This window comes from Musa acuminata, chromosome BXJ3-3, assembly GCF_036884655.1.
Source record: "Musa acuminata AAA Group cultivar baxijiao chromosome BXJ3-3, Cavendish_Baxijiao_AAA, whole genome shotgun sequence".
Taxonomy (NCBI): domain Eukaryota; kingdom Viridiplantae; phylum Streptophyta; class Magnoliopsida; order Zingiberales; family Musaceae; genus Musa; species Musa acuminata.
This window is the reverse complement of record NC_088351.1, coordinates 28,111,188-28,134,669: the sequence shown is the minus strand read 5'-3', so window position 1 is coordinate 28,134,669 and position 23,482 is coordinate 28,111,188. Positions and strand designations below refer to the sequence as shown.

The 23,482-nt window shown below is 41.3% G+C and overlaps 1 protein-coding gene across 4 annotated transcripts in view; it reads right to left on the bottom strand.

The window, feature by feature from the left end:
• Window positions 1-15,002, bottom strand: part of LOC103978538 (probable ubiquitin-like-specific protease 2B) — a 33,777-nt gene extending 18,775 nt beyond the window's left edge. For 3 of the 4 annotated variants that reach the window (XM_065143334.1, XM_065143336.1, XM_065143335.1), the window contains exons 1-4: window positions 14,659-15,002; window positions 1,167-1,468; window positions 981-1,077; window positions 855-907 (exon numbers count right to left, since the gene is read on the bottom strand). In XM_065143334.1, the coding sequence (XP_064999406.1) occupies window positions 855-907; window positions 981-1,077; window positions 1,167-1,468; window positions 14,659-14,815 (609 nt within the window). In that variant the 5' untranslated portion in view covers window positions 14,816-15,002. Of the gene's footprint in view, window positions 1-854; window positions 908-980; window positions 1,078-1,166; window positions 1,469-13,810; window positions 13,845-14,658 lie in introns of all 4 variants that reach the window. The other variant, XM_065143338.1, reaches the window with a different exon arrangement.
• Between the last annotated feature and the right edge of the window lie 8,480 nt (window positions 15,003-23,482).

The following is a 23,482-nucleotide window of genomic DNA, read 5'->3' as shown; positions in this document are numbered from 1 at the left end:
AACCAGTATAGGTCAGAACTAGCATGTATGCCTCTCACGGCATACTAAATCGGCTCAACCAATGTCTGGTCAGAAGTACAAGTTAAACCTTGTTTAGGACCTTGTTCTATTAGCTTTTACCACAAACACAAGGGCATTGATATCTTTCTCATTCCCTTCTCTCTTTATATCCTATTGGTATCCTACACGTTGGTAAATCACATCTATTAAAAATCAAATGCAGGGATTCTGATAACACACTCCATAGAATAGTCTGCACACCCTTAATACATTGTAAAAGACATGGCATATCAGGGAAAAAAAACTCTCTTAAGTTTCCTAAACTTCAAAACCATGCCTAAAGTTATATCAGCCATCATATTGCTTTCAATGATTAATAGGTAACAACATTGTCATTCATTTGGTCTGGTAACAATGTGAAAAATTAACTCTGGCCAAAAGGAAATCCATAAATCAGAAAAACAAATGAAATTTGACATTAATGAACATCATCAGATACAACCATACATTAGAAAATGGAACAAACAAATTGATATTTATCGAAGTTAATAAAGTCATATCCACCCTACCCAGTTCCAACCGATTAGGATGTAGTCCTACCAATCAGGAACTAGTATATCGGTATATCCTATATAGAGAAAGCAATCAACAGTAGGATATGTTTCTAAATGAAGAAGGATATTGAATTGACTAATGCTTAAAGGAGAGCATGAAACACTAACATCCACACGAAAATATATTTGAATGTTTGAAAAAGAAAGAATAAGTAAAGGATTGATTAGAGAAAGTCATGTCTTGTATAAATAAACAAATTCTCTCTGTGTTCCAAAAGGATAGCAATTGGTTATTATTACCACATCTCCCATTGCAGCATAACAATTTTCCAACTCTGGGCACTCCATCTGGCCTGAAATTAAAAAGTAAGATGCTGTAAATAAGGTATCATGCAAAAAGAACAAAACTCACTAGCAATAGTTGACCTTCATCCTCTGGAGTATCAGAAGCAGTACTTGATTCAGATCCAGACATCAAGGACCAGCTTTCTTCATCTTCAGAAACCACATCAACTGCCATCCCCTGACAAAATTCCAAATTCTCAGGATAAATAACTAAATGGAATTAATACAGTACAGAAATTTTCTCTGAGAGATGCTACAAGAGAATACATCAGCAGGAAAGTCCAAGAAATGTTTGTTGCCTATAGGGTTCTGAAGAACAGAATCTCCAACAGCCTTAGTATCCTTCCTCGTTAGATTTTCATCTTCAAAATTATCTGGATAAATCTGATCATGCTCATCATATTTTGTAGAGGAAGACATGATTTCATCCAACTCTGCTTTCTCATCACCCAAAGCAAGGCCCTGCTCTGGTTCATCGATAGCATAGGAACCTGTGTCATTGTCTCTTTCGTGCATATCTACACATATGATGTCGGTCACATCACCCTTGAAAGTCAAGCCTGACGTGTCTGCATCAGAAGAGAACACAAATATTTCATTAGAATTGCACAAATTTATAAAACAGACAATGGCCACAAATTTGTCAAAAAATGGAGTTAACCACATAAATATGAAAGAATTATCTGGTGCTTATTTACTAATTTCATGCAACGAGAGGCAAGAGCAACTGCAGATGCTACTCTAATGCAGATGAAAAGTTCTGCCAAGGATCTCCTGAAACTTGCCATTCATTTGCATTATAAAATTTTTGGTGACACAAACATGTGACCACCCCTTTTCAAGCCAACCGGCCACCCAAGCCTGTTCATACCAATCCGTGGTTCATACCAGCCCATGGTTCTTACCAATCCATGAGCCGAGATATGGTCCCCCCTCTGTTCAAGCAATTTGATCTGGGTGTTTAAAATAGAAATCAATTGAAATCTTTCTCATGCATCGTGACTCCTAGAATCCGCTGATCACAACACCCCTTGTCGCCACCTGCTCGACACCACCCATTGCAGATCATTACCTGGTACAGCTTGTTCTCCTCCTCCTTTTTCTTCCTCCTTCCTCCTCCCCCTGCTCCTGCTCCTCCCACAAACCAGCAAATGGTATCATGGTACATAACAGTGTACCATGGGTCAGTACGCTGGCATGGACCAGACCTGTAATAATTCAGCAATGGACCAGTATGGGTCCGGTAACCGAAATGGAATTCCTGGGATTGAACATCAAAGTTTGTTCATCTTTTGCGATAAATTAGTAAGGTAAGATAGGCAAAAGAAATAGCAATAAAAATTACAGCTGCTTTGCATCACATCTTTGTACTGTACTCAGATCCATCAACACATCCTAATTCTAAAAGTTCTATTCAATTAAATGATTATGCACTCATCAATGGACAACTCACAAACAATACAAATGACATCCTTTTCGTAAGTGTAGGGCATTTCAAAAATGAAGACAAGCCAAAGCAGGTGTCATATGTAAAGCTCATCTCCCCCTTCGGATGGATTCTACTTATGAAGTCTTGGAAACCTATCTATTACCCAAAAACTGCATTAGTAAATGAAACACCAATTCCATGAGTGCAATTTTGGTCAACATCCTTGTTCAAGATATCACCATTGCACCATAAGCCCATAAACACACCTCTTCCTCTGACCTCCTTTGCAGGATTACAGGGTGGCAATTAGTCAGGTATTTTGTTCACTGCATTGATGGAGTGGAAATTAGTCAGGTATTTTTTTCACTGCATTGATGGAAAAACCATTGAAACCAAACCATGAAGTCTCACTTTCTCGATGTGTTTTACCCCTACCAAACCAACAACTGAAATATAAAATTCTCAAGGAAGCTCCCAAAAGCACTTATAGCCTTCAAAACATGCTCAAATATTTAAAAACCAAATGTAGAAAGCACAATAGTTCAGAAGCTAATAGATCTATTCCAAAAGTCAATGATATTCAGGAACCAATGCAAATGCTCAAAGACTAAAATTATATATTGCTCCTCTTCAAGCTCAATGGTAAAAATATTACACTTCAATAAGGATAAATTTTAGAAGCCACAATATGGATACTTCAAGATGCTTAATACTTCAATATGTAAAGCTAAGCTGAACCCTTCTATCGAATTCTACTTTTGTAAGTCTTGGAAATGTATCTATCACCCAATAACTACAATTACTAGCTGCAACACCAATATTAGAAATGCAATTTTGTTCAACTTCCTTGTTCAAGAATTAATATATTGGAAATTTGCACAATAAGTCCATAAATGCACCTCTTGCTCTGACGTTATGTTACGAACGATCGTCGCGCACCCGCAACAACTCCGTTCAACGAACCGTTCGTCGCTCACACCTGCATGTACAGCTGCTTGACAGCATGTTTTCTCTTGGTTTTGGGTCATTTTGCTTGTAAAAATGTAAGTTCGAACAAGCTGCAGCGTTACAAAGCGACCGCTCACCGAACCGAGCAAAACAACCCCAAAACAGCTCCGTTTTTGCGTGCCGCGGGAGGGTTGCGGTAATCTGCCTCCGCTCACCAAAACGTTAGCCATCTCAGCCCCTTTAAACCCCCCGGGTGGCACAGGGCTGGATGGGGCTTCGGTTATATACCGGGCGTTGAACTCTCTTTCGCAAGTTCGCACGTGGCCTTTACGGGAACTTGTTTTCGCGCCCGGGACCAGGTGAGCGGTTGTTTGTGGGCTTGCAACTGTTCGTTCATCCTTCTAAAGCCTTGTTTTCTCCCTCTCCCTCTTTTCTCTTGTGCACGCAAGGTGCTCGCTGAATTGCTTGTAAAGCTTCCCCTTTTCGCGAGACTTCGGGACTTGTCCGTTGCTCGTTCTTTCGAACTAACCAACTTTCTCTTTTACAGGTCTTTCGGGACTTGCGAGAGGTTACAAGTGGGCTGATCCTTGCGGAGCGATATCGCAAGGGCGAAGCGCGACTTAGGCAACGCTAGCTAAGTTCGCGTCTTTGCCACAAGGGTGACTCGCGACTTAGGCAACGCCAGCTAAGTTCACGTCTTTGGCCGCAAAGGTGCCTCACGCCTTCAGCAATTCCAGCTAAGGCCGTGACATTGTGGTATCAGAGTGGGCAAGCACTTCAAGCGAGCAGCGAACGAACTTCGCAACTTCGCCATGGCAAAGCATCGTGGCGAATCAAGCAAGACGGGGCAGGCCGGACCCGTACCCCAAGCAGCCGCAGGTGGGCAGCATGTGCACACTCGTTCTCATGCTGTTGGAGCCGCTCAAGAGGAGCGCGGCAGCGAACAGGATGAGCGAGAAGTTGGCTACTCTCCGCGAGCGGAGGAAGCGCAATCTGGAGCGCTAACTGGGAAAAAGAGTCACAAGGAGAAACTCACAACGGCGGAAACCCGCCTGGATGTTCTTGAAGCGAGCATGGAGGAACTCTACCATGGCCAACAAAGGCTTGTTGGGGTAGAGAGCTCGAAAGAGGAAGCGAAGTCCAGGATCGACAAGGTTGAGGCCCTAGTCGACCGGTTGTCTGATGACACCAAAGACTCCGTGCAACACTTACAGGATGTTGTGGCGAAACTCACTGCAAAGGTGGCCATGCTCACAATAACACTAAATGCGGGAGGAGGCAACACCCGCGTTGCACCGCCACAAAATTTAAGGGCACCTGAGCCTCATGGATATGGAGGGGCCAGAGATGTCAAAGAGCTCGAGAACTTTCTGTTCGACATGGAACAATACTTCCGAGCTACGAGACCCGATTCTGAAGATACCAAAGTTTCTATAGCAACAATGTATCTGAACGGAGATGCAAAACTTTGGTGGCGAACCCGTTGGGAGGAGATCCAACAAGGTCGGTGTCGAGTCGACACATGGGAGGACTTGAAGCGGGAGTTGAGAACTCAGTTCTTACCGGAGAACACGGAGTTCGTCGCAAGGAAGTTGAGACAACTCCGCCAAAGTACCACCATCCGAGACTATGTGAAACAATTTTCTGCACTAATGTTGGACATACAGGACATGTCCGAGAAGGACAAGTTGTTTAGTTTCCTCGATGGTTTGAAACCATGCGCTCAACAGGAGCTAAATCGAAAGAATGTTACCGATGTGGTCGGGGCAATTGCTGCTACAGAAAGGCTCACCGACTTTGTTTCCTCTGAAGACCCAGCAAGAAGGAAACAATCTTCAAGCAATCGCCCTCCAAAACATTCTCGAGGGAAGGAGCTCGGGGGCGAACAAAAGAAGAAGAGCTCCCACAAAGGGTCGAACCCGAAAGGCAAGGCCTCAAAACCTGGAGGATGCTTCTTGTGCAGAGGACCGCACATGGTAAGGGAGTGCCCACAAAAACAGGCACTCAATGCTTTGACGGCTTCTATCCACCACCCCCCCCCCCGATCGGACAAGGGCAAAGCTGTTGCTCTTAGTTCGAGCAGTTCTGAATCCAACAGCGACGACGAGGAGTCGCAAGGACCCCGAATGGGAGCAATGCGTTTGTTGAACGCTATGCGGGGTCAAGTGGGGGAGAACATGAAGACAAAAGCACAAAAAGCAGGAAGTAATGAGCTGATGTATGTGAACATCAAGCTAAATGGCCAAACGACCCGTGCAATGGTGGACATGGGCGCTACCCACAACTTCATAGCCGATCGTGAAGCACAGCGACTTGGGTTGATCTTGGAGAAGAGCCCAAGCCGAATGAAAGGCGGTGAACTCGGAGGTCAGGCGAATCTCCGGGTTGGCGAAGGGAGTTCCCATCAAAATCGGAACTTGGAGCGAAAACACCAACATGATGGTTGTGCCACTAGATGACTTCCAAGTGATTCTTGGGATGGAGTTTATGCACGCGGCGAAGTTGGTGCCGATGCTGTTCTTGAACTCCCTATGTATGATGGGAGGCGATGACCCCTGCATGGTTCCCGTCTCTCGGAGAGGAACTAAGGAGCCCCAACACATTTCGGCATTACAACTGAAGAAAGGGGTGCAAAAAGGCGAATTGACATTCGTGGCTGCTATGAAGCTAGAGCCACTCAACGAGGAGGCAATTCAAGAACCTGCTGTGGTGGCGAACGTCCTAAAAGAGTTCAAAGACGTTATGCCACCCGAGTTGCCAAAGACTCTTCCACCACGCAGAGGCGTGGATCACAGCATCGAGCTGGAGCCAGGAGTGAAGCCTCCAGCGAGACCACCCTACCGCATGCCCCCGCCAAAGTTGGCAGAACTCAGGAAGCAATTAGGTGAACTGCTAAGCGGTGGTCTCATCCGCAACTCTAAAGCACCTTTCGGAGCTCCAGTTCTCTTCCAGAAGAAACAAGATAGGAGCCTCCGATTATGCGTCGACTACCGAGCCCTCAACAAAGTAACAGTGAAGAACAAGTATCCCATCCCGCTCATTGCAGACTTATTCGACCAATTGGGCAAGGCTACGTATTTCTCAAAACTCGACCTTCGGTCGAGGTATTGGCAGGTGTGCATTGCTGAAGGCGACGAAGCGAAGACTACCTGTGTGACCAGGTATGGAGCGTTTGAGTTCTTAGTGATGCCTTTCGGCTTAACCAACGCTCCGACCACATTCTGCACTCTCATGAACCAACTATTCAAGGAGTATTTGGATAAGTTCGTGGTCGTCTACTTGGACGATATCGTCGTCTACAGTCAAACGCTCGAGGAGCACGTCAAGCACCTTCGGATGATTTTCAAGGTTCTCAGGGAGAACACTTTGTTCGTGAAAAGGGAGAAATGCTACTTTGCTCAAACTGAGATCCTATTCTTGGGGCATCGAATCGGTGATGGCTCCATTCGGATGGATAAGTCGAAGGTGCAAGCAGTTGCGGAATGGTGAACTCCAAAGAAGGTGCCAGAGTTGAGATCCTTCCTTGGTTTCGTCAACTACTATCGACGCTTCATAGTGGGATATTCGAAGCGAGCAACCCCACTGACGGAGTTGCTGAAGAAGGAGCAGCCTTGGAAGTGGTCTGACAAATGTGAGATAGCATTCCAAGATCTGAAGGCTGTTGTTCTGGAAGAACCGATGCTCAAATTGTCGGACTATGGAGAGCCCTTTGAAGTCCATGCAGATGCTTCGGACTTCGCTATTGGGGGGTACTCATGCAAGAGGGTCATCCGGTGGCCTATGAGAGCCGCAAACTCAACAAGACCGAGCGGCGGTATCCAGTGCATGAGAAGGAGATGACAGCAGTGATCCACTGTCTACGAGTTTGGCGACACTACCTCCTCGGGTCGCGATTTGTGCTGAGGACGGACAACATCGCCCTGAGCTATTTCCAAACTCAGAAGAAGCTCTCCCCAAAGCAAGCGCGATGATAGGACTTCCTGGCTGAATTTGATATGGCAATGGAGTACAAGCCCGGGAAGGCGAATGTTGTGGCCGATGCGCTGAGTCGGAAAGTGGAATGCGTGAATGCCGTACAACTGGAGGGCAGAGGCCAAGCAAGTCAGTTGCACTCCAACTTCCTTTCCCGAATCAGGGATGGACTGTATAGTGATCCCCAGGCAGTTATCCTGATGCAGCTCATCAAAGAAGGCAAGGCACGACGATTTTGGGTCCAAGAGGAACTTGTTTATACAAAAGGGAATAAGGTTTATATTCCCCGAGTGGACAATTTAAGTCGTGAGCTCTTAAAAGAGTGTCACGATTCCCTTTGGGCTGGACACCCAGGCATTCACAGAACGTTGGCTCTCGTGGAGAGGGCCTTCTACTGGCCGAAGATGGGGAGTGATGTGGAGCAGTGATTGCAAAAGGCGCTCGGGCGCTCGCCTAGGCGCTCGGGCGAGGCGAGGCGAGGCCCGAGCGCCTCGCTAATGTCCCAGGCGGCGCGCTTCAAACAGGCGCCGCCTGGGCGCTCGCCCGAGCCCAGGCGCTGGGCGCTTCGGGCGAGCGCCTGGGTAAACCAAGGCAACCGAACCAGAATTTTAGGTCTGGTTCGGTTGTTAGTTGGTTCAATCGAACCAACTAAACCGATATAACCCTAACCCAACACTAACCTGCTGCCGCTGCCGCTCTCGATCCCGATCCCGATCCCGATCACGATCTCGTCGCTCGCTGCCGCTGTTGCTGCTCGCGCCTCCCGCGAGCCTTCCCGCTGCTCGCGCCTCCCTCGTTTCTCCAGCTCAATATACTCTTAATATTAAGTTTATTTGAATTTTGAAATGATTAATTTTCTGTTAATAGATTAATAATATATTATTTTGATTTTAATGTTGTTAATTTTTATTTATTTGAAATTATTGTTAGGTTTCAACAAAAATGGCAAGTGTAGAGAGCAACTCAATAGAGTCTCCAATGGTATCAAAAAAAGATCCTGCATGGAAGTATAATTATTTGAAGGATCCGAAAGATCCTAATGTAGTGACTTGCATATTCTACGATAAGACTACCAGAGGTGGTATTTTTCGTGCAAAACAATATCTAGTAGGAAATTTCAAGAATGCAGCAGTTTGCAAAAAATGTCCACCTGAGGTAAAAGAAGAGTTGCTGAATTATATGAATGAAAAGAAGACACAAAAGAATGAATCTTATGGGAATTTATCAGAAGACAATGTTGAATATCTCAGGGATGAAGAAGAAGATTATTCTGCGAGTATTAACCCAAGTGAAAAAAGAGTATACGACAAAAAGCGAAAAGAAGTTATGAATACTAAGAAAGGTAGAAAAGGATCGATGGATCTATATATGCTTCAAGGATCCCAGAAACAACAAGGGCAAGCAGGAGGCTCAAAATTGAGACAAACAAATATAAGTGATGCTTGTGATAAAGAAATAAGAGGAAAAACAATTCAGCACATTGCTCGCTTCTTCTATCAGGTTGGTCTTCCCCTTAGTACAACTCGTTTAGACAGTTTTAAGGATATGATTGAAGCTATTGGAAGATATGGTGCAGGATTAAAACCTCCAAGTTATTATGAGATGCGAGTTCCAATGCTGCAAAAAGAGTTGAATTATACAAATGACTTACTAAAGGGTCATAAAGAATCATGGGCAACACATGGTTGCTCTATTATGTCAGATGTTTGGACTGACAGGAGGCGTATGAGTATAATTAATTTTATGGTTAATTGTTCTTTAGGGACTATGTTTGTGAAGTCAATAGATGCTTCATCTTTTGTAAAATCTGGAGACAAGATATATGATTTACTTGACAACTTCGTGGAAGAAATTGGAGAACAAAATATCGTTCAAATCATAACCGACAATGGAAGCAACTATGTTTTAGCTGGTAATATTCATCTTTTGATTTTGTTAATTATTTTATCTTCAATTAAGTGTGTTAAACTCTTAAGTCTTATCATTTTTGTTATCCTTTGTCTCAGGTAAATTGCTTGAATCAAAAAGACAACACTTGTATTGGACTCCATGTGCAGCACATTATATTGATTTAATGTTGGAAGATATTGGAAAGATCTTAGAAATCAAGAAAACCTTAGAAAGGACAATTTTTGTTGTTGGATTTCTTTATAATCACATTGGGGCTTTGAATATAATGAGAGAATTTACAGGGAATAAAGAATTAGTGAGACATGGTGTTACCCGATTTGCTACTTCATTCTTGACATTACAGAGCGTGCATCGTCAAAAACATACTCTGAGAAATATGTTTACCTCTGAGAAATAGGTGACAAGTAAATGGGCACAAGAAGCAAAAGGCAAGAGGGCTGCTGATATCATCTTAATGCCATCCTTTTGGAATCATGTAGTTTATATATTAAAGGTAATGGACCCTCTTGTTCGAGTCCTTCGGTTGGTGGATAATGAAAATAAGCCTGCAATGGGATATATTTATGAGGCTATGGATAGAGCAAAGGAGACGATTAAAAGATCTTTTAATGAAAATGAAGAAAAATATAAGAAAATCTTTACAATCATTGACGAAAGATGGAATTGTTAACTTCATCGTCCCTTACCTGCAGCAGGATATTATTTGAACCCTGAATTCTTTTATAAGATTAAATATGTTGGATTTGATGCAGAAGTTTTGGGTGGGTTATATCAGTGTGTTGCAAGATTAGTTCACAGCATTGAGGTTCAAGATAAGATTATTCATGAATTATCTTTATATAAAAATGCTGAAGGTCTTTTTGGAATTCCAATTGTCGTTCGATCCAGGACAACTACCTCTCCAAGTATTAATAATTTGATATAATTAATTTCATATATATTATGTTACTATGTTATTGCTAATAATAACATAAATTTTGCAGCTGAATGGTGGAGTCTATTCGGAAATTCCACCCCGAACTTACAGAAATTTGCTATCAAAGTACTTAGTTTGACATGTAGTGCTTCGGGTTGTGAGCGAAACTGGAGTGTCTTTGAGCATGTAAGTATTACTAAATATTTTTATTTTAATTAATTTATTTATTTAGATATATGTATTAATATATTTTTAAATTATATGATATGACAGATTCACTCGAAGAGAAGAAATCGGTTAGAACATCAACGATCGCACGATCTTGTTTACATAAAGTATAATCAAGCTTTGAAGACTCGTCATGATTTGAAAAATAGATTTGATTCAATCTCATTGCAAGATATTGATGATTCAAATGAGTGGTTAGTAGGAGAAATAGGTGCTAACTTGTAAAATGCTGAAGACGAACTTGTATTTGAAGATGATAGATTGACGTGGGGAGATGTGGCAAGAGCTTCAGGTGCTGGAGAATTACAAACATATACAAGACAGATGTCAAAGAGAAAAATGAGTGCAAAAGCATCAAGCTCGGCTCCTGCTATTGTTGAAGACACAGAGAATGAAACATATCTTGATGAAGAGGAAGGAATCGAAGAACAAGAGAAAGAAGACGAATTCAATGAAGATGATTTGTGTGAAAATGACGATAATATTGATTATGATGAATGACTTTGATGTAAAATTTTAATGTTTTGAATTTTGAAACTTTTTGTTAATGTGACATTGTGATTTTGTATCTTAGATTTTCTTAATTTAATAGCATATTTTTATTTAAAATTTTAAATAATTATATTTATTAATTATATTATATATTTGTATATTTTAGCGCCTCGCTTCGCTCGGGCGAGCACCTAGCGCCTCGGGCGTTTTTGGACCTTGGCGTCTAGCGCTTTTTAAATCACTGATGCGGAGGAATATGTTCAAACATGCCTTACTTGCCAACAAGACAAGTTGGAGCAGCGGAAGCCAGTGGGACTTTTGGAACCGTTGCCCATACCAGAAAGGCCATGGGAGAGCATTTCCTTGGACTTCATATCAAGCTTACCACCTGTAGGGGGACTCGGATCGATACTCGTGGTGGTCGATCGGTTTTCAAAATATGCAACTTTCATTGTTGCTCCCCTACACTGTTCAGCAGAGGAAGCGGCCAAGCTGATGATGAAGGATGTAGTGAAGTATTGGGGAGTCCCGCACAATATCATTAGCGATCGAGACGCTCGGTTCCTGGGACGATTCTGGACCGAGCTATTCAAATTGTTGGGGTCAAAGTTATTCTTCTCTACAAGCCTCCACCCCCAAACGAATGGCCAGACTGAAAAGATAAACTCGCTCTTGGAGCAATACCTCCGGCACTACGTGAGTGCCAATCAACGAGATTAGGTGAAGCTGTTAGACATTGCCCAATTCTCCTACAACTTGCAGCGGAGCTCTGCATCCAACAAGAGCCCCTTCGAGATTATCACAGGACAACAATCGTCGACTCCGCACACCATGGCAATTGGGTATACTGGGAGTAGTCCATCAGCCTATCATTTCGCAAAGGAGTGGCATCGAAATGCAGATATTGCGCGGGCTTACTTGGAGAAGGCGGCAAAAAGGATGAAGAAGTGGGCAGACTTGGGAAGGCGACCGCAAGAGTTCAAAGTTGGCGATTTGGTGTTGGTAAAGCTCCAACCAGCATCACTCCAATTCTTTAGGAACATAGTCCACAAAGGATTGGTGCGCAAGTATGAAGGGCCCTTACCAATTATCAGCAAGGTAGGCAACGTCTCTTACAAGTTGCAGCTATCGGCGTTGTTTAAAATTCACAACGTTCTTCACGCCAGCAACCTAAAAGCCTACCACTCGGATCCGCAAGATGCTTCCCGAAGTGTTCCAACTCGGCTACCTCCCATCACAGCCTCCTACGAGAAGCGAGTGGAAACCATTCTAGCGGACCACAAGATAAAACTACCCAACGGAGCTGAGCAGACAGAGTCCTTGGTGAAGTGGCGAAAGCTTCCCCGAACTAAAGCCGGTTGGGAGCCTAAAGACGCCCTGTGACATGAAGAAGTCATCAACAACTACCAACAAGCATCGATGAGGGCGTCGACAGTTTAAGTGGGGGAGAATGTCACGAACAGTCGTCGCGCACCCGCAACAACTCCGTTCAACGAACCGTTCGTCGCTCACACCTGCATGTACAGCTGCTTGACAGCATGTTTTCTTTTGGTTTTGGGTCATTTTGCTTGTAAAAATGTAAGTTCGAACAAGCTGCAGCGTTACAAAGCGACTGCTCACCGAACCAAGCAAAACAGCCCCAAAACAGCCCAAAACAGCTCCGTTTTCGCGTGCCGCGGGAGGGTTGCGGTAATCTGCCTCCGCTCACCAAAACGTTAGCCATCTCAGCCCCTTTGAACCCCCGGGTGGCATAGGGCTGGATGGGGCTTTGGTTATATACCGGGCGTTGAACTCTCTTTCGCAAGTTCGCACGTGCCCTTTACAAGAACTTGTTTTCACGCTTGGGACCAGGTGAGCGGTTGTTTGTGGGCTTGCAGCTGTTCGTTCATCCTTCTAAAGCCTTGTTTTCTCCCTCTCCCTCTTTTCTCTTGTGCACGCAAGGTGCTCGCTGAATTGCTTGTAAAGTTTTCCCTTTTCGCGAGACTTCGGGACTTGTCCATTGCTCGTTCTTTCGAACTAACCAACTTTCTCTTTTACAGGTCCTTCGGGACCTGCGAGAGGTTACAAGTGGGCTGATCCTTGCGGAGCAATATCGCAAGGGCGAAGCGTGACTTAGGCAACGCAAGCTAAGTTCACGTCTTTGCCACAAGGGTGACTCGCGACTTAGGCAACGCCGGCTAAGTTCGCATCTTTGGCCGCAAGGGTGCCTCACGCCTTAGGCAATTCCAGCTAAGGCCGTGACAGTTCTTTGCAGGATTACAGAGTGGCAATTGGTCAGGTTTTTTGGTCACTGCATTGGTAAAAAAAACCTTTGAAACAAATGAGAAAGCCTGGTTTTTCTCTACTGTCACACCAATACCCAAGATATTTCAAGATGCTTATGTACCCACTACACAGTACGTCATATACTTCCTTAAAGTATCTGATTTATAAATAATAACTAGCAAACAACTACACATCAATATTTGGGGATACTTCATGGATAGTCTGGTCACTGGTGAATGCTTCATGGTGATAATTCTTGGAGGACTTTGTTCTCAGGCAATTTCTTAGATGACTTTGTTATTATGAATGTTAATCTTGAAATAAGAACAAGATGTCAGATATGTTGTTTAATCAGTCTAAGCATCATAAATTATCTAAGTCAGCAATGATTTGTCCATCTTATTTCCTTTCATTATAACTTTACTTTTCTTCTCCACAACCTAGAAGTATAATGTTATGAAAAAAGGAGTTCCTACAAACCAAGGTTTTCAGTTTTGAATTCTGGACCCATGTTGGTTGCTAGCAAACCAGTACAGGTCTGGTATGCACCAGTACACCAACACTCGGTATGTCGATGCATACTATAGGACGAACCCACTAATTGTTCCCAGAATTCTCTGCTTCTTAAAGTGAATTTAAGGGAAAATTTATCATTTGTTACACATAAGAAAAGGACAGGAAAAAAAAACTAAATAAACACAGTATACTAGTCATCCAAATTGAAACATAACAAGATGCATGTAAGATGACCTGCAGATGGTTCCAATCCACAGCGCATTTGATTCTGAATGACCAAAAAATAACAGAATTATTGGAATAAACTTCGATCCATATTAATCCTAGGTCATATTAGATTGGCAAGCGTAATACAATGTGCACAAATATTGTACAAGAATGTAAATGGTCCTCATTACAAGCATAGCACAGAATTTTCTCAATGAGTCTAATAGATATTCATATTAATAAGATATACCCTTATCATCGGAGTCGAATTTCCATTGTAAAATGGTTGAGCCATGATTAAAATTTCTAGTGAAACCAATCAAATTAGTTCAGTGTTGGTCAATTTTGGATGGAAGTGTTGAGTTCAAGAAACTTTATTGACTAAATTTAATCTAACCTAGTTTCTCTAAAGGGTTGCCATAGAATTTTCATTGTTTGTAGCTCAAAGACTAAGAAAATTTTGGATTATGTAAGCCAAAAGTTTAAGCAAACTTCATCTTCTCACTGCATGGTGCTGCCATTAAATTATTTCCTCCTATTTAGTCTACACTATGATCTTCCTATGAAATTAACACACTGACTTATTATGTCACGAATGACCCATTATTTGCTCATCAAAGTTTGTAGAATCTACCAACATCATTCCGAGGCTAAAACGTCGATCGGCAGCTGACTGGTAAACCAACTTAGGGAACTATTAGGCAGGTTACATAACACTTCCACCAGTTAACGTACCCATCATCAATCACACTGGTAACCCGTAATTCACCACAAATACTTGTACGTTGAATACAGCATGTCGAGAACATTTCGCCGCAAGGCAAACGAAAACCTCAAAAAGAAAAAGAAAGGGTTTTGGTCGGGGAAGAGCTTACAGGCCTCGAGGAACTGGTTCTTGTTGACCGTGTCGTCCATCCTAGGCCTCAATCTGGACTGCAACTTCGCCGTGAATCTCCCAGCCGCCGCCTCCACGGCTGCCTCCTCTTCGCTGAAATCGAAGACGGAGAGATCCTTCTGCGACGAGCCTCTCATCACGGGACCCAGATGTACGCCGACGGATCGCCCCTCAGAAGCCCGAAAACCTCAGAAGCAGTCATCGCTGGTCGATCTCTCGGGGGCTGAATCTGAACAGAAATCGTCGGCAGAGGACCAGAGGAACTGCTTGACGAACGGGCCGTCGCGCTTTAATGAGCCCTAAATTCACAGGGCCCAAAATGTGTGTGTCTGAGAGAGAGAGAGAGAGAGAGAGAGAGAGAGAGAGAGACCGAAAGCTCGATTTAATATTGCATATAATAAACTCGTGTCGATTTTGCCGCCGTTTCAATCGACTGACTATGCCGTTACGACCATTATAACGTTCTTAATGGACTAACGATACCGTTATAAACTATATAGTGTTACTATATGTGACGTGAATAAATATTTATCCAATAAAATAATATATCGGTTCTTGAATCATAATAATAGGAGCTGAAGCTGAGGAATACAAATAACTTAATGCGAGACTCGGATTACCAGCATGTAGATCAATTCAGTCATGTAAAGGTGGATATATATATGTATACATACTTTAAATCCTAAACCCCTATAAATATTAACTTTAAATCATTTAACTATTGTTTAGTAAACTTCACTGATGATTTAATCAGGATATATTTGTTAGTATTTAGATTTTGAATGGATATGTATGCAATTAAGTAACAATTTTGTTATTTATTTTTATTAGACTTTTTGAATTTTGCCAGTAATAATTTCAAATATGTTTTTTTTAATCTACTGACAAAACTTTTTAATTTTGACCTGTACAAATATCTGCCACCCGATCAATTTTATATATCTCTTATTTAAATAAAATTAATTAATTTAAGAGTTACTTTATCTATGGTAAGTTATCTGAATAATTTTGATTTAATTTTCTAGTTTACTCAAGGAAAAAATATTTAAAAAATAAATAAAAAATTAAATTATAATTATGATTGAAGATTTCAAATCCTTATCGAAGTTTTTGTGAAGATCGATCTTTAGGAGAATGAAAGCATATATCTGCCCATCAAATCATATATTTGATATGATGTAATTGTTGAATCTCGGATTTTGATGATGAAGTCAATTGTCATTTGTTGTCTAATGTATGTGTTGAGATAAGTGTGCATGATTAACTACGATGAAAGTAAGACATGCAGCAGGAGTTGCGTCGGAGTCATGACAATGATTACGTTGGGAGCTCGAGGGCTCGACGGAAGTTCGGACAGTCGTCGGAGGTTCTGCGGGAACAAATCCGAGAAGTCCAGAAGCTTGCCAAAGGAGCTCGTCAGAACTTGCCAAGTGGATCGTCGCAATCCAGGAGTTTGCCGGAAGTCCGCAGGAGCATCACCGAGGGTTCATCGGATGATCGATGGAAGTTCGTTGGAAACTCGCCGGAAGAAGCGAGTGACGCACCGAAGCAAGCTGCATAATATGTCTTAGGAAATAATCGTAGTTAGCACTTTAATTAAGTTAGCAATGGGAGGTGATCCCATTAGCTTAATCTTGGGGCAATTGGACCCCTTGAAGAACTCAAATTGGGTCGAATGGTTCAACCCATTCGGACCCAAGTTGCTGTGGGAGGTGCAACCGCCCAGGCAGGGAGGTAGCACCGCCCAGGCTATGTCTCCCAGCGAGACTGGGCGGTGCAACCGCCCCAGCCAAGAGGTGCAACCGCCCAGAGGCTCAGTCTTCGAGCTCTATCAGGCGGTGCAACCTCTCTAGTCAGGCGGTGCAACCACCTGAGCTCGGTCCTCGAGCTCTGGCAGAGAGGTGCAACCGCCCCTGACAGAGGTGGCACCGCCCAGAGGCTCAGTCTTCGAGCCCTGCCAAGCGGTGCAACCGCTCCAGTCAGGAGGTGCAACCGCCTGATCCCGGAATTCCGGGATTTGATCTTTTTGAGCTCCAAATTTGAACTGGGTTGGGGCCTATAAATACCCCACCCATTCAGCACTGAAGAGATACAGACCTACACCGAATTCTTAATCTTTTCTGTGATTCTAAGAGCTCAAATTTGTGTAAAGTCCAAAAGTTCTCCTCTTTCTGTTCTTCAAGTCTTGAGTTGTAAAGAGAGGAGAGAAAGGTTCTGTAAGGGTTGTCTCCTGAGCCCGTCAAAAGGAGTGAAACTGTAAAAGGGCAGTTGGCCTTCGCTTATTGAAGGAAGGCCTCTAATTGATGTCGGTGACCTCGTCGGTGGAGGAAGCCAAAAGTGGAGTAGGTCAAGACTGACCGAACCACTCTAAATCTCTGGTTTGCTTTTATTTTGAGCACTTTATCATTACTACAAACCTCCTACATAGCTACTCCTCTCTGCGCTTTTATGAACAAGTTTCTAAGTTCTGATCTTTCCGAATCTGCATTCAAACGTAAATCGGTATTTTCGTACGATCTTTACATTGCAGTTTACATTTACGTTTTGATTCTATTTATAATTGCAAACTGTCTTCTGTGCTTTTACGAACGAGTTTCTTTGTAGTTTACGTTTACGTTTTGATTCAATTTTTAGACGCAAACTGCACTCAGACACAATCTGCGCTTAGACGCAAACATCGCTTAGACGCAAACTGCGCTTAGACGCAATCTGTGCTTAGACGCAAACAGCGCTTAGACGCAAACTGCGCTTAGACACAATCTGAGCTTAGACGCAAACTGCGCTTAGACGCAAACTGCGCTTAGACGCAATCTGAGCTTAGACGCAAACTGCGCTTAGATGCAAACTGCGCTTAAACGCAATCTGCATTTAGACGCAAACTGCGTAAACTGCGCTTAGACGCAAACTGTGTTTGGACGTAAACTGCACTTAATCATAAGTAATCTTAGAATCGGCTTTTGCATCAAAACAGTTTTTATCAAACGAACACAGCTTTCGTTTTTAATCGCTGAAAGATTTCCGCTGCACTAATTCACTCCCCCCCCCTCCCCCCCTCTTAGTGCTCTCGATCCTAACAATTGGTATCAGAGCATGGTTAACTCTCAAACGGATTAAAACCCAAGAGAGATGGCTTACGCCGGAAACCAAGAGGGCCATTCCATTATACGTCCACCCATGTTTAATGAGACGGACTACACCTATTGGAAGACCCGAATGAGGATCTTTCTTATTTCTATGGACGTTGAACTCTGGAATCTTGTCGAGAATGGTTTTTCAAAGTCTTCTCTTCCAATGATCGATTGGAACGATTCGGAGAAGAAGGCTTTCACTCTTAATGCAAAGGCTATGAATGCCTTATTTTGCGCACTTGATAAAAACAAGTTTAATCGTGTTTCGATTTGTGAAACTGCATTTGATATTTGGCACACACTCGAAGTGACTCATGAAGGCACAAGTAGAGTGAAAGAGTCAAAAATCAATCTTTTGTTACACTCTTTCGAACTTTTTCGGATGAAACCGAGTGAGACTATTGGCGACATGTTTACCCGTTTCACGGATGTTGTCAATGGTCTAAAAGGACTCGGAAAAAGTTTTTCGGATTTTGAGCTCGTAAATAAGATTCTAAGATCCCTTCCTAAGAGTTGGGATCCTAAAGTCACTGCTATTCAAGAGGCAAAAGATCTAAACAACTTCCCTCTTGAAGAACTAATTGGGCCATTAATGACCTACGAGATGACTTGCAAAGCTCATGAAAAGCAAGAAGACATCCTTCCAAAGAACAAGAAGGATATGACACTTAAAACTTTGGAAGATCACTTGAAAGAAAACTCAAGTGATGAGGACTGTGATGATGACTTGGCACTTCTAACAAGAAAATTTAAAAAATTCATTAAAAGAAACAAGTTTAAGAATGACACTAAAAGTAAACTTGAACCCAAGAAAGACCAAGTTATTTGCTATGAGTGCAAAAAGTCAGGACACTACAAGAGTGATTGTCCCCAAGCCAAAAAGAGAACAACAAAAAAGGCGCTCAAAGCAACATGGGATGATTCGAGCGCATATGAAGAAGAGGAGTCTAACACCGAGCAAATTGCTCATTACGCCTTAATGGCCATCGGAGAGGAGGTAACGAATTTATTAGATGCTGATTTATCATTCGATGAATTATTAAATGCCTTTCATGACTTATTTGATGAATGTAAGATTATCAATAGAAAATACAAATTGCTGAAAAAGGAGCATGATAGTCTTACTTGTGATTTTGATAAGTTAAAAATTGAATATCATGATAGTTTAAATTCATGTATCAAATGTCATGATCTAGAAACTCTCCAAAAAGAAAACCTGCTACTTAAGGACACCTTGAAGAAATTCGAGGTTGGTAGCAAGTTTTTGAATATGATCCTTGCAAACAAGGGTTACGTTCCAAAAAGAAGTGGAATTGGATTTGTGAGAAGTCCTCACCTAAATCTAACCACCTTTACAAAAGGCCCCATCTTACATGTTCAACACCAAGCAAAATGTAACTTTTGTTGCAAAATTGGACATAAGACGCGTTATTGTCCATTCAAGAAAATTAGTCCAAACAAATTGATTTGGGTTCCTAAAGGAACCATGATAAACTCTATGCAACATGATAAACAATGTAGATCTATCTTTGAGGCACCCAAAAGCAAATGGGTATCTAAAAATCATCCTTTCTTGTAGAAACCCACACCATCGCAAGCTAGGAGCAAGAGATGGTACCTTGATAGTGGATGCTCAAGGCATATGACCGGAGATCCATTCTCTAAGCTCACTAGCATAGACGAAGGCTATGTCACCTTCGGAAACAACTGTTGAATCTCGGATTTTGATGATGAAACTAATTGATTGTGTTTAGATGTTTAACTACATTTTGAGTGATGCAGGTCTACTCGATCAGGATTAGACAGTTGACGCAGGAGGAATTGACGTTGCGACGGAGGAGATCACGTCAGGATATTGGACGGTAGAAGGCTTCGGACGTCGGGCATCGGGCCAAGGAGAGTGGAATTGCGCCAAGGATATCGGGGTTGCGGAGGTCAACCGTCGATTGGGCAACAAGCCGCAAGAGAGGATGATGCACTGAAGAATCGGACGAAGCGCCAACCAATGACATGCCGGGCAACGGAATGTTGATTCGCGTTGTAATAATTGTCTAGATCGAAGTAGAGTTTTAGTTTGTGTGTGTAGGAATAACTATGATAATGAGAAAGATATAAAGCGAAACAAAGTGCGGAGTCAAGCGTGAAGGATTCATTGGGAGTTCGAGAGTTCGACGGAAGTCCGAAGGTTCGTCGGGAATGCTGCTGGAACTAGCCGAGAATGAGTAGGGAGCTTACCGAAGGGTTTTTCGGAAGCTCACCGGAAGGTTCGTTGGAAGTTCGCGGAGCTCACCAAGAAAGATCGGAGCTTACCGAAGAAGCTCATTGGAACTCGCCAAGATCAAATCGTGAAGTCTAGGAGCTTGCCGGGAGTCCGCAGAATGGTTTCCGAGAGTTTATCGGAAGACCGTCGGAAGTTCGCCGGAAGCTCGCCGAAAGAAGTCTTGATTTACGAACTTTGTAATAGCTTAGAAAATGTCTTTAAATTCGTAGTTAGCACATTAATTAGGGTTAGGATTAGGTGTTAATCCTATAACCCAAGTAGGGGCCAATTGGGCCCAAGTTCGAACTAGTTTGGGGCAAGATTAAAGCCCAACTAGTGGGCTGAAAACACTGTAGGCGGTGGCACCGCCCAGCACTGTTAACGTCTGACAGTGAGAGGCGGTGGCACCGCCAGCATCGGGAACTCCACGAGAATTCAAATTTGGAGCCCAAATTTGAATCCTCTTGAGGCCTATAAATACCCCTCAAATCTCAGCTGAGATAACAACTTTTTGAGCAACAAGTGTTTGAGAGAAAGGCCCTAGAAAAGTCTTAGATAGTCTTGTTTTCAATTTGCTAGTGTTCACCTCCTTCTTTCTTGCTGAAAATCTGTAAGAGAGTGAACCGCTTGTAAAAGTTGTAAGAGGGTTATTCACCCTTCCCTTTCAAGAGATTTGCTAGTGGAAGGTGGGAGCCTCATCGAAGAGGGGCCTCGCAAGTGGATGTAGGTCACTTGACCGAACCACTTTAAAAACAGCGTAATCTCTGGTTTGCATTTATTATTGTCATTCACATTACTGCAAACCTTCTTACTTGCTTTGTTTCATCATTATCTTTGCTGCTCAACTTTGCGAATACGCTTTCAAGTTAATCATTTCCGATTCCGATTTTTATCGTACGAAAGATTTTTCTAAAACCGAAGTTTTAATCCGCTGCACTAATTCACCCCCCCCCCCTCTTAGTGCCGCTTCGATCCTAACAATTGGTATCAAAGCCCGGTATTTCTCATTTCGGATTTACACCCGAGAGAAATGACTCTTCATGGCTTTCAAGATGGCTTATCGGTTTTTCGTCCACCGTTGTTTAACGGATTAGACTACACTTATTGGAAAACTCGAATGAGAGTTTTCTTGATTTCTATGAATTTGGATTTATGGAATATTGTTGAAAACGGTTTTCAACTTCCCTCTAAACCGATGAACGAATGGTCGGATTTGGAGAAGAAGTATTTTTCTTTAAACGCAAAGGCTATGAATGCCTTATTTTGCGCTTTAGACAAAAATAAGTTCAATCGGATTTCTACATGCGAAACGGCTTTTGATATTTGGCGAACACTTGAAATCACACACGAGGGAACTAGTAGAGTCAAAGACTCGAAAGTTAACATTTTAATGCATGATTTCGAGTTTTTTCAAATGAAGCCGAGTGAAACCATTGTTGACATGTACACCCGTTTTACGGATGTCGTCAATGGTTTACAAACTCTTGGCAAATGTTTCTCGAATTTTGAACTTGTTAGTAAAGTTTTATGATCACTTTCTAAAGTTTGGGAATCAAAAGTTATGGCAATACAAGAAACAAAATATTTAAATATTTTTTCACTTGAAGAACTTATCGGCTCATTGATGACATATGAAATGGTGCTCAATGCACATGATGAACACAATGAACACTTGAACCACCTTCCAAAGAATAGGAAGGATTTGGAACTCCGGACAAATGAATACCACTTGAGCGATGACTCAAGTGATGAGGACAATGATGAACTTGAACTTCGAACACTAACTCTTAATAAGTTCATTAAACAAAAATCTAAAATGAATAATGAACTTGAACGGAGGAAGAGGTCAAAGAAAAGGAAGGCACCCGTGGAGAAAATCAAGAAAGGCGAGGTGGCAAACTATGCCTCAACTACTCTCAACAACGAGGTAATCGAAATCCCCCTAATTTATTTTGAAATTACATAATACTTTCATGAGTCATTTTTAATTTAGTTTAGGATTAATTTTCTTGAAAATTGCATGTGCAATAAAATGTTAGATATAAATCTAATGCTTATACACCTAGTAAGATTAATCTTATGTATGTGCTTGAGAAGTAAGAATGTATATTTTGACGATTTTCATATTGATTTTCAATGATGATGCATGGCTTTTGAATGAAAGGCTTGATGTTTTTTTTTTAACCTTATCTTTGGTTTTCAAACATGATGTATGGTTTTGACATATGAACAAAATTTGAGCATGCTAAGATAAAGTCAATCGTATAAATTAAAACTAAAGAAGTTTTAGTTATCTATAAGAATCATTCAAAATTATGTTCAATAAAACCAATTCAAATGATGGAATGAAAATATTAAATGTTTTGATACCATTTTATGCATGAGATTTTAAAAGTTATACATAATGATCTTAATGGTTTTTATGAAAAAAATTATTTTTCGATCCTAAATGATTGATGATATATATATATATATATTGGCACAAAAAGGACAAAGGCATGCTTATATGAAACAACTAAATAAATAAAAGTATTTTTCTTGAAAATTCTTGGTTTGATGAATCTATTTTATCATCTTTTTATAAATATGTTGAAAATGATTTTGATTTGATGATTTGAATTTAAATAAGCTTTATCTTGATTTTTTGAGATTTATAACTTGAGATTTACTCTATAAAAATCAAGATCTTGTATCCTCAATGTTCCTTTTTAGCATCTACTATCCAAATGAATTATGATTGGTATCATTGTTATATTTCTTCTTATCGTGCACTAAAGAGAAAATTTTCCTAAATGAATCATGATTTTTTGGAGCCATAATTCTTCTTATGATTCATAATGAATTGAGAAATTTTATATGCTTGAATTAATATCTTGTTCTCTTATAAGATTGAATAAATTTTATCTATATCATGATCTCCTAAGATTTTCCCTTGATTATTATGATAAACCTATGTATACCATTTTGAATCTCTTGAAAGTAATGTTGAGATTTTGATGAATGTGACAATTTAAATTTGAATGAGTTTGTATTCAAATTATGATCTTGATTTCTTGGACTTACTACTTGAGATTCTTTTTTAATCACAATCTCTTCTTTGTACACCTATAATTTTTGTTATTTATAAAAGGAAGAGATTTGATAAAATGAATCATATCTTTTGGTATTCAAATGGTCTTATCTTTGATGATATGATTTCTTTATATCTATGATACAAATGCCTTGAAATGATTGAAATATTTTACATTATTATGCTCTTCCCTGTTTTCATTGATAAAATAGGGAGAAGATTTGATCATGGTAGGATATAATTTGACAAAATTGATACCATCATGATATGAAACATTTATGATTTGCAATGATGCATGCAATACTTGTGCTTTCTAATTATGATGTGATGTATTGCATATGATGTA